The sequence below is a fragment of the Agelaius tricolor genome, unplaced genomic scaffold (genome assembly GCF_023055355.1).
Source record: "Agelaius tricolor isolate 1412-34295 unplaced genomic scaffold, bAgeTri1.0.p SCAF_8, whole genome shotgun sequence".
Taxonomy (NCBI): Eukaryota; Metazoa; Chordata; class Aves; order Passeriformes; family Icteridae; genus Agelaius; species Agelaius tricolor.
The window spans coordinates 36,966,747-36,981,727 of NW_027269268.1; the positions used below are offsets into that span (position 1 = coordinate 36,966,747).

Below are 14,981 nucleotides of genomic sequence, written 5' to 3' on the forward strand. Positions count from 1 at the left end.
ACCTCTTCCCTTGGTGTGGTCTCGTTTTGCACATTACATTGAACACGAATTGCTCCAGAGGGAGCTTTACAGTGCAGGGATTGGGGCACCCAGGTGGGAGCTGGGACCATCAGCACTAATAAATATTTAATCTTTGTATGCAAAGTGTAACAGCTTCATTGAGAGAGACTCTGCACCTGCCAGCTCTGCTCAGCCCAGAGCCCGCTCAGCAAGGGCTGCAGGAAGACGAGGCTTGAAGCAGATGGTGGAGTTGAACTTGGATCACCCAAACCATAAGCATGTGCTTTAGTCAATCTGTACATTCAGCCCAATTAGTGAATAGTGCCAGATCTGCCAAAGCCACGTTTTTCTCACACTAAACGATTGATCAAAACAAAAGCAAACATCTCACCCAGGCTCACCAGTCAGCCTTGCTGCTGATCACGGCCCCACAGGCAGTGCCAGTGTTTCACAACAGTGGCTTTCTTCAGCTGTCAGTGCGTATCCTTTAGACATCAGCAGGAAATAAAGCACAAAACTGGAGACAGGAAATTGTTTAATGATAGAAATTGGCAAAGACAGGTGTAATCCTCAAGCTACATTTAGCTCATTTTAGGAAATACACAGGTATCATTTTGACAGCACACTTTTAACAAAAAAAGATAGAGATTTACAAGGTAAGATGTGTTTTTCTTAGAGGACCTAACCCTCATTCTGTTGGTAAATTGACTGCCAGTCATAGCTGGAATGTGAGTTTTTGTGAAATCAGTCTAGAAAAGGATATTTTAAATTCAGCTTTCAGTGCCTTTTAATGCTGTTGTTGAATGAGAGCTTTGGTGTAATACAGATTGAAGGAAGTCTATTAGTACCTGCCCTTGGTTTCACAGCCTCTGTATAAGCACCACCTTTGCCTCTGATACTGGCCTTTCCTCATCTACAGCTGCTCCTTTGCTGCAAACTTTGAGCCAGGTTTAGCTTTGGTTCATTTAATCTCTAACACCTTCCCTAGCTGTGGACTTGTCTCTGCTCTTTTCCTGCCTCTTTTCATTAACCCAAGACACTCAGCTTTTTCCTCAGTTCTCCATTTCTCATTAATTTATTTTCCAAGAACCAAAACGGGAAAATAATTATACATCGAAAACCCCAGGAAGTACCAAATTAAAACCAGGGAGCTGATTTGTGTCCTGAGAAGACTCCAAGGTCACAGTCCTCTACTGTTCTTCATTGTGACCAAGAAGCCTCCTTGACAGCTTCGACACACACAGAGCAGCTGTAGGAAAAAAAAGGACAAACATCACCCCTCTCCAGCTGTGCCTTCACATACACAGACAAATCCTGCTAGGAAATGACAAGGAGCAGTTAAGGGAAATGGACTTCAGAGATACAAAACACTCATCACTGCCTGGTTTGGAATGGATGGGATGAAAGAAGAAGTGTCAGATCCAAACCAGAGCGTGCACGTACACCTGTGGCTGTGTACACACAGCCACCTCAACCTGCAGAAGATGAAAAGCAGACAAACAACTCCCTTTGATAAGGGAATATAGCTATCTATGTTATTACATGCTAATGACTGCACAGGACAGAGTATAAACCTGACTTTTTGGAAATGGGAGAGATAAATAGAAATTAATCATGGCTTTCTTACAGTTCTGCTTTATGGGTGTGAATATCTGAGACTGAAGGCAGTGCCTGAATATCCTATTCAGTATAGCTCCTGAACTTTCTTTCAGTTTTATTCAGACTGCTGCTAGTTATTAAAGCTCAACAGACAAATTCTAGAACTATTGAGCAGATTAGGGATTCTCATTTTTTAAAAGTTACTCGCACATTAAAAACGACAAGACAAAGAATTTTTTTTCCCTGACAAACCATGTAACCAAGTACACAACTCTACTTAATCAGCTGAATGCTGGTGGTTTTCCCATAGAGAGAATTTCTGGAGAAGCCCTGTAATCTGTGAGCTCCTGTGGACTTCTGGGAGGAGAGTGGGACTGGTGATGGGCTGTACCAGATTCCTTTGCCATGTCTTTGTGATGGATGGTGAAGTCCCACCTGCTAGAATCACAGATTTTTCAATTTCATTTGTGCATTGCTAACTCTCATCGTTAAAGATAAAACAACATCATATGAAACAAGCACAAACCTGAAAGTCCATCAAATGGAACTGAAAGAACCCAGCGTGTTTTGTCTTGATTTTAAATCCTGCCTTGGAGGATCAGCTTATGGCTCTTGTTATTTGGTACAGCAGTGCTTCAGGTTTTTTCTTGAGCACCCATAATCATTTTGCCTCCTAGGCACCAATCAGGGTTAATAAGGTCAGCCAGAAAGGAGCAGATTGCCCACTATGCAATCAAGACAGACTTTGAGTCAAAATCTTTCTATGCCAGTAGGAATATTTCCAGACTTGTATTAGAAGATGAATAGGGATAAAACAGCATATGAGGACTCTTTTAATAACCCTTTGATAATATTTTGGAAGCAGAGGTGAAAATATGCCTTAATTTACAAAGGATTGAAGAGTCATGAATTGAGGAACTGGAGAGGATATTGGGACATTGGTGCATATTGTCCATTTATCATTTTGATAATTTGGTTTCTCTCCTTTTCTCTGCTTCTCCATTTGGCACATTTTGCATCAAAATACATATTTTTAAAGATGCAATCCCAGTGAGTTTCTGCACAGTTACTCACATGTATGACCCTTCAAAACCTGTAGGTTTTAAACCCAAGGCCAATATGTGATTCAAAGTATTGCTCAAAGTGAGCGTGGAGCAAAGTACCTCAGTGAGCACTGAGCAAAGCATTTGTGTCCTCCAGAGCAAGGCTCAGGCAAATGACTCACAGCACCTGCAGGGAGGGAAGAAGGAGTCAAACTGATTTTCCAAAGTACTGACCACAGACATATCATGGGGGTGATGTGGCCTTAAGGGAGAGGAAGGACAGGAAAGGACAACAGTGCTGTTAGTTTGTGACTTCCATAATTGTATGTTTGCAGAATTAGAAGGGAGGGAGGGAAGCAGGAAAGACAAGTATTTATCAGTTGCCACTTTCTGCTTGTTGCATGCAAAGGAATATTTCTGACAATTTGTTTGCTAAAAGAGCTGAGCTTGCTGAAACCTGAAGTGGGGGGATAATATTGGGATGGGACATAAGCAAGCACAGCCACTGCCCAGGTAGCCCCTGCTCCTCCAGCTCTCCCAGAGCCTTCTCAGTACCTAACATCCTTTACTTTCATTGCTCTGTCCAAAACAATAACTGCATTTTCATGAAAAATGTTCTCTGCTGAGAAACTGTGGCCCTTTTCTGCAGATATATAGCTGTACATTCACATAATTAGCAGAATTTATTATACAGAATTCCTGACAAGTAAGATCACATGCAAAGGTTGATAAGCTAAAACTGCATTTCAACAAGCCGTTTTTGATGTAGTCATGACAATGTAATGAAAAGTTTGAAAGATGTACAGTTTCTGTAATAAATGAATATTCACTTTTGTTCTGAAGTATTAGTACTTGTGTCTAGACTTTGAGTGCTTCCAATCACAGAGCTACTAAAGCCAGAAAAATTCAGATGGCTAGCAAAAATGGTATGTCTTCAAGATGTGCCTGCTGCACTAAAAAGATTTGATCTCCGCCTCGGCTGTGGGTCATGTGAGATAGATAAATAATTGATTTTTTAATTTACTTTATTTATTGCTATTTTAAAAATTGTTTAAATTTTAAAACTATTTTTAATATCTTCTTTTTTCCAGACTCATTAAAAAATTAGGAATTTGCAAACATTCCCAATATTTGGAGTGCTTGTCTATTCAGAGAGAGAAGGTACAGTTAAGTATATATAAATATAAACAATCCAATATCATTACATCAGATCAGTTCAACAATATAATGACATAGAAATAATAATCTGACAGTATTTTAGCTGCTGCATGGCTACTGGATATAAAACTCAAGGTAAAATGAAGAATGGGTGATTTGGGGAGTTGACAGGAGGGTCAGTTGTCAGCTGTTCAAATCCAGCCCAGGCTGCCCTCAGCAGTAGAGCAGTAATGGAACTATCACTGCCCTTACCTTCAGGCAGCTGTTTGGCTGCAGTAAAATGAGACCGTGGCCTACTCCCTTTGTTTTAGGTTACCCATGCCTCTGTTCTCCTGACAGTGCCAAAAAAGCTCTCAGACTACTCCCAAGAAGAGAGGTGTCAATCCACAAAACTCAGCAAGGATGTCTCGAGTGATGGGAAGCACATCTAGAAGTTAGGAGCTTCATGCCAGAATCACAACATTCTCTGAGCCCTAAAGGAGCCTCCTTCAATGCAGTAGTTTCTTTTAAAGTTTTGGAAGGTGTCCTGGTGATAACCTCAAGGCTAAATCCTTAATAGTCCCTCTTGGTGATCCAGGAGTGTCGCAGTTTGACTTACTGGTCTTGACCAGAGTCTTGCCCAATGCTCCTGTGGGAGTGAGAACAGAGGTGCTTTGTCCTGGGCAAGGTGACAGGGTTTAATCCCTGCTAGCACTGTAGGATGTGCCATAATATGGTGTTTATCCTGCCTAGTGATTACATGGTATGGCTCCTCCTCCTACCATCTACAACTGTACAGGGGTCCTTCTACCTCCCTCACCAGCAGCAGATCCTGTTATTGGAGAGGTCTCCTGGAACAGAGCTGCTGTTCCTCCCACACCATGAGTCAGACAGGTCTCAGCAGTAGGGCCAGCAGTATGTGTGTGGCTGAGGGACCTCATCAGGAGCCTGGGGACAGCATGATAGAAGGCTGCTGGAATCAGATATATAGTATTGGAGAGAGGAGAAGACAGGGAGGCAGGTTTGCCATGAGCTCCATCACCACTGCTCAGCAGACGTGTAAGAAAATTCTTCTTTTCTACTGACTCAGTACTCTCACAAGCCTCCTGCTCTCTCCATGGTGAGGGAGAAGAAGATAACCTGAGCAGTATTGTGACAAAATTCAGTGCTGGCACAGCAGAGCTCCCTGGCTGAGATGGTCTCAGGATTAATATGCTGGCAGGTTGGCAACGTCTTTTATGAGCCCCATTCACAAAGCTGGCAAAACCCAGGCAGCACTGGCGGCGTCTCTGACCAGTGTGAAGTTGTAAGGCTGTGGTGGGGCTCAGAGCCCTTTTCCCATTACTCCTGAGCCATAAAGGGGAGGTTCCTGTGGGCAGGGAGCAGCCAGCAGGCAGATATGTGCCCAAATACACATGCCACTGTGTTCTGCTCACACGTTTGAGCCCTTGTGTTGGGGACCCCCTTGGAAAAGGAGGCTCCCACTGGCTCCCAGAGCCGACTGCCATAGGGCGGAGCAGGGGAACAAAATGCATCTTTCATGCCTGGGTATCCCTTATCCACAGTTTAAGCAGCAACCCAGCAGACACAGTTCTCTATCTTCTATCCTCTATCCTCCCCCAGCATTTATTTGGAACCTCAAGTATAAGGAGGTAAAAGTGGATTTCAAAAAACCCCAATAGCTTACTTTTTAGTCCATAGCAAAACTGGAATTTTCAGGAAAAAAAATTTGAATATCAAAATATTCAAGCCAAAAAATAAAGTTTTTAATTTTTGGCAGCTCAGGACAGGTTTGGGCTGCTCAGTTTTTGACAGTAAAGCAACATATATTCGCACCATTTTTTTCGTCGTCTTTTACAGTATGCTGACATTTTCAAATGCATTTTCTCTTGAAATGCAGTTTCTCTTGAACATTCTCAACAACGCTTTTTCACGGTATTTAATTCTCAGGGTTTCTCACTGCCAGGGGAACAGCCGAGGATCCAGGGAGGAGCCGTGGAAATGCATTAGCAACGCCAGCTCTCAAGAGCAGCTCAAAGTGGCACTGGACCCCTTCAATTCTGGCCTTTGGCAGCAGCTGGTGTTGTCCATGTTGGAAGTGGAGCAGAGATGCAGCAGAGCTCCCAGCCCTCATCCAGTGGGAAGCTGAAAAGTGTAGGCGCAGGAGAAAAGGGCCCAGTCAAATGCACCCTTGATCAAACGGTGCAGTCTTAGCAAGACAGCAGAAAAAGCAGACTGTGTCATGCCCCAGCATTGTCTCACTACTTGTGCCAAGCCTTGCAGTCAAGATGGAGCATCTCCTGACCAGCCCACAGCTGTCCCCTGTACTTGCAACCAAAGGAAGTGTGAAAGCCTCCATGTTGCTGCATTACACTGTAGCTGGAAATGCTATGGAGGGTCTTCTATACATTCCTGCTTTTGCATCCATAAAAACCAAGTGCAAGCAGCTCTGACCCAGCCCAGGAAGGGTTGGCAGTGGCACCCCTCCTGCTCTTCACTGAGCAATCTCTCTGAGCCAACAACAGGGAGACACAACTCAAAGAAACATGGAAAGGTCTTGTGATGTAGTGGGAAAACACATTTAACTAAATTCACCTGCATGTTTTTACTGAATAGAAGTATTACGCTATTTTTTTTTTCCTACAGACATCTTTTCTCCTTCAGGCCAGTCCACCTCCACTAACTTCTAGCCAAAGGAGTTCCTACTTCATACACAGAGCATCAGTGTTGCACAGACGTAACCAGGACTGCTGCAGGCAGACACCAGGAACTACACTAAAAACAACTAAAATATGCTGATGAAATCCCACTTCCCTGCTCATCCAGCCCATCAGACTAGAAATGATAGGGTTTCTGAGCTCCTCTGAGCAAACAGTGTGAAAATATAAGTCTTGGTTTGGTGCATGCCCAGAGTGTTGAACTAAGAACACTTGTCTCATATGTAAGCAGCTGCAAAACCTGATATTTACACAAGGATTCACAGAGATGAGAAAAGCCTGCGTATTTTTTTTCTAGATTGCAGGCTCTGATTCAAATGGGAATTAATTTGGGAAAACCCTTTGGTTTGTATCATACAGCATGCCAGGTTAAATGACTAGAGTAGACTCTATTTTTTGTATAATTGAAGATTAGCTTTAGAGCATTGACATTGTTCCCACATCAATATAGTAGCATATTTTTGCCTACCAAAGCACCCATCATTTGCATGTCAAATAGATTGTGAAAAAAGCAGAACTCTACCTTTAAAAGCACTCAATAAACGAGATCACAAATGCACTTGGTATAAATACAATTACATTTCTATACGCTTTTTTGCAGAGCTGTCTCTGGGAACCCACACATGCTTGGCTTACCTTAGACAAGGTGGATGCAATTTCAAAGCTTAGAGCTGCCTTTAAATGGCTTTCTTAGACTTGGGTATCAGCTGGCACATGCTTCTGCTGGCAGCACAAGGGCTGTTGTCTCAGCCACCCAGCAGTAATATGCAAAAGAAGGCTTTTATGAGGCCAATTAGTAGAGCTGGAAAACCCAACCCAAGCCCCATCTCAAGGGCTCGAGTACCTGATGTGAGTTTCTTCTCATTTTTTTCAGATTTATCAGGTTGTCTAATAAATTACATCGCCCTTCTTACAAAGCTTGGATCACTTTTATGGAGAGATGCTGAAGCAGACAATGCTCCTGCTGGCAGAAACCAGCAGAGCTAATGGCAGGGTGGATACAGCACAGTGGATCCATCAGATTGCTGCAGGGAATAGCTTGCAAACTCAGCCTAACCTCCACCCCCCCATGCTCTCTAGGGGTTACATTTTGGGGGTCTTGGTACATACATTAGGCTGGTCCCAACTATTTCTTTGAGTCTCACAAAGGCACATGAACCTGGCCCTCAGCTCAGCACTGCTTTTAGCTCCCCATCTAGCACCAGCACAACACTAAAGCAACAAAAGAATGAATGCAGAGAAAAAGACATCATCTCAGGTGATATTAGGATATCTAAGGTATCACTTCTTGCCTCATTTTAAATCATATTTTATTTTAAATCCCTCCCTCTCTCTCCACAGGAGGTAAGTTTTTTGAGGCAAAAGGCAGAGTGCCCTTCAGCACTATCAGGGATAGCAAGGCAGTTGCCAGTCTCATCCTGTAAAAAACTACCATTATCACAATAGGTTCAAAGGTCTTCCAAACAAAACAGCTGGAGCTGATGGACACTGTGTGTTCCTCCTATTGCTTTAAGAGCTCCAGCTGCTCTGCCTCTGCAGTGGCAATACATCCATGTTGCTGTGCAAGCAAAAGCAGAGAAAGGATGAGGAAAAGAACAATTTCCCATATTTTTGTCTGTTGCTTCCATCTTGTGGCCAACTTGGAAAAGAAAAAAATGGGGTTTTATTTCGGTAAAGTTATTATTAACAAATGAAAGGAAACACTGGAATTTTTAGAGGTGGTTCTAATCCTTACCTCCAGCTGTTTGCATGGGAATGAATTGGGGTTGGAAGCTAGGTTTTCCCTTTGAAAAGCATTGAACACTAATGCCAGCAGAGGAAGGGGTTGGTGCCCCCTCTGCCACACACTCTGTTTGGTCTCATACCAGCTGCTGTGCCAAGGGTGCAGGACAGAGATGGGGTCAGGAGGACAAGTCCATGAGTGCTGAGCCCCACCCTCACCATGCTGAAGGCAGCAGTGATGGGACTCCAGCAGGGTATGGACTCTGCTTCACCTGCTGGCTTCAAGAGCTAGCCCAGATCTATGAGGTGGATTCTCTCTTCTTTGTTTTTGAGCCTACAAAGTCTTTTCTTTGTTTCCCTTTCATTTTTCCTGGGGATTATGCCAGCACACAGCTCCCATACCACACAGCCTCTAACAGTGGGGATAACTTGATGGGACACAGTGATCTTGCTGAGACAGTTGGAGAGGCACCATGCCCCAGGTTTCCAGAGCCATGGGGGGCATCTCAAGAGGGCTGGATAATTTCTTCCTGGCTTGTGAACCTGCTGCTTTTTCCACTCATAGCAACAGAGCTTAGCCAAAAATCTTTTTACCTGCATAACCTAAAGTAATTCTCTTCCTATCCTTCTGGCCAGAAGCCTGCCCTTCTCAGCTCCTGGCACAGTGCTTCTCTCTCACAGCTCCTGTTTCCTGGGCAGACTGCCTCTGCCTGGTGCCATTGCATGTCCTCAGCACATTTCCAGCCAAATACTTGCTGAGGCTTGAGACATGGAGCAAGCTGATGTGTGGAACTCATGTTGGACCCCCAGCCTGGTGGAGCAAGGAGCTAGAATTTTGCCCAAAATGGGTCTGCTTTAGCAAAAAGGTGAGAAACTCTCTATCCATGCTCTCCCCAGCATGGACAGATATGCTCACAGGCACACACAGCCATGCCCTGTGCTTGGGAGGATGCTCTGTAGCCAGGCTCTTGCATAGAGAGAGATTTTGGTACCCCACACAGCAGAAATGACGAGTCCATTGGTCCTTGTGTCTCACACAGCTGCTGAGCTGCCAGAAGAGCAGGTGCACAGCCCAGCAGGATGTAAGGGCACAAGCACTTCCAGGGCTCTTTCCTGCGCCCCTCTGGTGGCAGGAAGTGGTGTCTGTCTGTGCAGGGCTACAGGATAAAGACTCCTTTCAGCAAGGACACACAAAGGAGACACAACCTACTGTAACTTGTATCCAAGGCAAGGGCCCAGGATGCTGCGCCCCATTTGAATGAGGAGGGGGATATGTTAGATGGAGAGTTCATCTCCCAGCAAGTTCCCAGCAAGAACAGTGACCACCCCAAGGACAGAAGGTTCCTAACCTACCCATTCACAGGGCATTCCCACAGCCAGCCTTGCCTGGCTCCCACTGGTAAACCAAGACAGCCTTTCGTGCAGGAAGTGCAGCTGCCAAGTTTAACTCTGATTTCAGGTTAAAATCTTGCAGATCTTCTCAAATTCACATTCAGTTACATATGCTGTGTAAAATTGATTCTGTGGGAGCACAGAACCATACTCAAACTTTAGTGTGATTCACAATGGTGGTGAGTTCAGCACAAGAACAGGGTTCAAAAAACCCTGTAGCCAGGGGCCTCTCCTGAGTGTGGGCAGAGCAGCAGGCATCAACCCCCCAGCACACATGGTGCCAAGGCCAAGGGTTTCATGTTGGGCGGGGAGCCCAGTGCCCACCCACTCACCCACCCAGTGCTGGAGCACCATACCTGCTGTGTTTTGGGCAATAATACAACTGCCCACAGATGTCACTTGGTATCCTGGTCATTTGCTGCCAGCACTCCCTCACTGTGGAAGAGCTCAGAGACAGGGTTGTCATTACTGATTGATGGCTTCACAGACAGCTCAAGGACCTCTTGAGGGAAAAAATCCCTGAGTAAGACTGATTCTTTATAACCATCTTTCAATAAGTGAGTATAGACCCCTCACATATCCTTAAATTATATATCATTTATTGAAATATAAAGATCTTCATTTACAAGATTTTTTCAAAGACAAAATATCAACAGGGGCATTTTTGAAATACATTTTGTGCCTATCATCACTCAGGCCAGTTTGCCCTTCTTCAAACATTTCACAACAGCCATCATTTTGGAAACACTTCCTTTTTTATTATTCTAAAATATAACTTTTGGACATTCAAAGTGCAACAGTTAACGTGCCTGTGGAATATATCACAGTAAAAAAAATATAAACAAAGGCAGTGATATAGCTGTCATAAATGTTTTGGCAGTATTCTAGAAGTCTATATAAAAATACTTATATACATATTGATGTATAACATCATCATATCTCACGTCCTTCATCATGTAATAGGACCATTTTGTACAAGTTGCAGACCACGCTGTAAGGAATTGGTTGGCCATTCCAAATCAAAAGCTGCATTTTGTAGGATAACACTGATTGTCGTTATACAATTACTGTAGCAAAAGGTTTGGGAGTATCTCTTCCAGTGGCTTCTCAAAAAGTAAGCCATAAAAAAAAAAGTCTGTAATACTGATAATATTGTGAAACTAAACAATTCATTCTCATCCTTTCACAATTCTCCCTCTCTAGTAAATCCTTTCTCTTCCTCTTCTTCTCATTCCAGTTTCCAGGACAGCTTGTCTGATTCCAAGCCTGCCGTGAGCTGGGTTTGGCTAGACCCCTGCCAGGGATGCAATTGATCTGTACAATACTCATGACAAGATGGAGAATTAACATTACCATGTACCAGAAAGTGAGCCAGCTCTGGTTCATTGGCTGAGTCTAGCCTGAGATGCACTGTGAGATACAGAATGAGGCTGGTGAGGGGAAGGCAAAGCTGCATTAAAATGTCCTTAGATTCCAGTAACTGATATAATAAAACATGCTGGGGCTGATTTTCAAACCCTGAAGAACACTAGGCCATGTGCAAAAATGCAGGTGAAATTGCTTGCCTAATTTGAATGTGTAGTTGTAAAGACTACACATGCAAATTAAGGCACGTGTCATCTCAAGTGGCCATTCAGATATCTGGGATATCCATAGACAATTTGCGTTTCCTCAATTCATAGTTTGTAACTGGAGGGAGATTTCACACCATCCCATCTGTCCTGGCTGTATCAAGAGTCTATGTTTCACAGTTGTCCCCGTACAGAGCTCAGTGACATGTTTGGCAAAAGCATGGTCCCAGGAAGACACTTGTTCTTGATCTGTCGAATGCAAGAAGTAGAGGATGCACCATCAATCACCATTCCTTCTGATTGTCAGCTTCCATCGGGATTGAAAATGTGGGGGCTCGCTTCAGGTCCTGTTTTCACATTTGCTGTGATCTTGTGCATGGCCTCTGCCAGGTGACAGCTTGAAACCCAGACCCAGAATGATTTGCCTGTGCAGTGTCCCATGCTGGAACACTGCCAAAATTGCATTTTCTTTTGTTTGATCTGTAGCTGTCCACAAGTGAAGTCAAGGGGACTTACGAAGCTTTTTGTAGGGCTATTTGAAGGTAAACTGTAGTTTAACATGGGAGCATGTTCTGTCAGTCACTCTTTCACACTTCCTAGGAAACTACTTCAACACAGGAATGAGTTTGCACCACATTTGCATTGATTGTATCGTAACAGAGGCTGGGCATATCCTACGAGGTGCTCATTGCACTGAATTAAGGCAAAGTGTGAAAGCTGAGTACCAGAAAGGATGGGGCCCTTGGCAGCGACATAATTTTTTTACATGTAAGTCTTCCAAAGTATCATATCTCAATAACACATTGTACAGTGATAGCAGTAATCATAATACTGTGTTCATATAAGGGGTGTCAAAAATCAACAATTGCAGGCTGAAAGCAGATTCATTTTCATGCACTTTTTTCCAAAAAACGCTCCTAGAAGTATTTACCTTTTGTAGTTACAGTCTGCAAAGATAGTAGATATTTCTGCTCCTGTTTAAACTTGAAAACTATGACAAGAATATTTTCTGCATATTTATTTCTGCTTATTTGAAGTTGCATTTCAGGCTAGGAGAAATGTCTTTGTTTCTTGAACAGTTTAAATATCAAGTAAATTCTTCACAGCTAACCTCAGGATAAGATTTCTTTTGAGTACCATGAAACACTAATAATGGGGTATTGCTGGTGGTTTATCATAATCTTCCATTCTCCAGCATCTTGGAAATCTGGTATAATTTTTTTAATTGAAATTTTTAGGACCTCACTTAATCAGAGGAAAACTAATTGCTTCTAGTACATCTGATTAGAAAAGCTACTCAGCTCATGAAAGAAAAAAATCTTAATTTTTTTCTCCATGTTAAAGTAGTTTTAGCTAACCAGAACAATTACCATTCTGTGTAGATCAAAAAAAAATTCATAAAATTTTTGGGCTGGAAATTTCTCCCCTGCACTTAAAAAAGTGTTTTGAAATTGTGCTTTTACTGAAGGACAATGGATTGTAAAATATACATTTAGTGTTACTGAAAACAGTAGTAGTATTATTTTGAAAACAGCTACCTTCTATAGTTAATAAAGACTTACTAGGTTTCTAACACCTATTATAGACTGAATTTTAATTATCATTATTATTATCATTATTATTCCCCTTTACTTGCATTAATGGTGGAAAGTAACATGTTTTATAGTACCGGTCAGTCCCTTGTGGTTTTAGACCTTTTTGGTCCAAAAGTGGTTTTTGCATGTTCTTCAATTCACATGATAGTTCAACAGCAGCTGACATTGAGATTGAGGGAGGAAGTACACAGAATTCATGAATGACCTCTTCTAAAATCCATGGCATTTGTTCAATGTGCACCTCAAAAGATCCTTGAGTAGTCAGTTATTTACATAATTACAATGGTGACGTATTGCTGCAGTGGAAATATGATCCATCAAAGTCATATGAATGCCCTTGAAACACAAAACCGGTCTGTTTGTGGCCTTTCCCTTCATCCTCCTACCAGTTGGAATGGCAAACAACACTGAGATGCTACTGAAGTACTGCAAGAAGCAACACTAAAATATCCATCTTCAACATGTCTCTTTCATTTGTACTCAGGCTGAGTCCTCTGCCCATTTCTGGGCGTTCCTTTCTACAAATCCACCTCCTCTTCACATCCTTGACGTTGCAATAAAGTGGTTTTCTCTGTGGAGCAGAAGTCTGTAGGCAGCTGGGGAAGCTTCCCTGTGTGCAGAGCTGGCAGGTGTCCGTGGCTTACAGGAAGCTGTCCTCCACCAGGTCTGAGGAGTCGATCCCAATGTCGTCCATCATGTCAATGTCCTCAATGGTCTCGTCCTCTCTCTTGATGAAGGTAGAGCTACTGGAACCAGTTTCAATGGCACTTTCTTCAGATGTCTGTGAACTGGAAGAGACAGATATTTCAGAAATAAGGTATGTGGTGACTGTGGCTGGGTAAACACTCCAGTCTCTAGCAGAACTGAACGCTACCTCCCCAGATGCTTTCTGACCCACAGGGCAATCTTAGGTGACTATGACCACCAGTTTCTTAGGACATGACATATCTTGTATATTAAAAGTAGTGAACCACCTTGGAATTCAAAGGAGCGTGCTGGCACTCTCAGCCAGATACTTGTTGGAGAAGTAGTTTTATGACACTACTGTGACTACAGGTCACTTAGGTAAATCTGGGGAGGTCAGGTGAAAATAAGATGGCAATAACAGGCAGTAAGATAAGAATAACAGACAGAGATAATATGTCTTAATTTTTGGTAGTACTTTCAGGGACTTCTTTCTTCCCTCACTTGAATAAAGCACAAAAATACAAAAAAAAAAAAAAAAAAAAAAAAAAAAAAAAAAAGGCATTTCTAGGTTGCTGAATCTATACACTGTGAATTAAGGGCTGAATTAAACCTCCACAATTCACAACTAGGGTCAGGCAGTGCTGTGTTGTAGTGGCATTGGTCATGCAAATTGACAAGAAAGAAGTAAAAAGTTCTGGACACCCTGCTTTCATAGAAAACTAGGAGATATATAGACATAGAACATAGAAGATATTATCAACAACTTCTCCCAGGTTTTAGAATTTGTCTCATACAAACAAATCAATCCTTTGAGATCTCATATGAAGCTCAAAGGAGGCAAGATGTGATGGAAATTCTGCCCACAGATCCACAAGACAACCACTGTGACTTGACCAAGCTATTAAAGGAGTCCCAAAAACACACGGAAGCCCCCTACCAGCAGTCACCTTACCCTGGCAACCACAAAACAGGCAAAATTAACTTTTTCCCATTGAAAACACCGTGGGCAGTCATACTACCATATTTATATGTGACTCCCCCAGTAAGTAGTTTGAACAGAGCTAAGGAAACCATTTGCAGAGTACTGTGCTGGAAAGTGGAAATGGACATTGCCAAACATGACCCCAAGTGGTGACTATGGGCTAAGGGATCTGTAAACTGCACCTACCTGTGTCTGTTTCTTTTGCCAAGCTCATCTTCAGAAACAGGGTCAATGTCGGGCAGGGGAATGATGTATCCACTGTCAGCACTCAGCCTCTGCTCGTCAAATCCACTCTCCCTGTCCTTTAGCTTGTCTTCATTCTTGTAAGTTACGCCAATGTAAGCATTGTCACAGTCCCCTCTCATGCGTGTGACAGCTGGGTGATCACTTTTCAGGAAGTCCAGATGAATCTTCTCATAGCTCTGAAAAAATTCATTTCAACCCTTCATTAGATGCTACTCACTAAGGCTGCCTTTCTTCAGATGGGCAGCTGTGATTCATCAGCCTAGCAAATATTCTGCCCTATGAGACAGCAA

General features: G+C 42.9%; 1 protein-coding gene across 1 annotated transcript in view; it reads right to left on the bottom strand.

Annotated features, from left to right (window-relative positions):
- Positions 1 to 10,187: 10,187 nt before the first annotated feature.
- The window catches only part of PDGFRA (platelet derived growth factor receptor alpha), a 34,466-nt gene continuing 29,672 nt past the window's right edge, over positions 10,188 to 14,981 (bottom strand). The window contains exons 22-23 of the mRNA XM_071432378.1: positions 14,632 to 14,867; positions 10,188 to 13,564 (exon numbers count right to left, since the gene is read on the bottom strand). Coding sequence (XP_071288479.1) covers positions 13,417 to 13,564; positions 14,632 to 14,867 — 384 coding nt within the window. The 3' untranslated portion in view covers positions 10,188 to 13,416. The remainder of the gene's footprint in view (positions 13,565 to 14,631; positions 14,868 to 14,981) is intronic.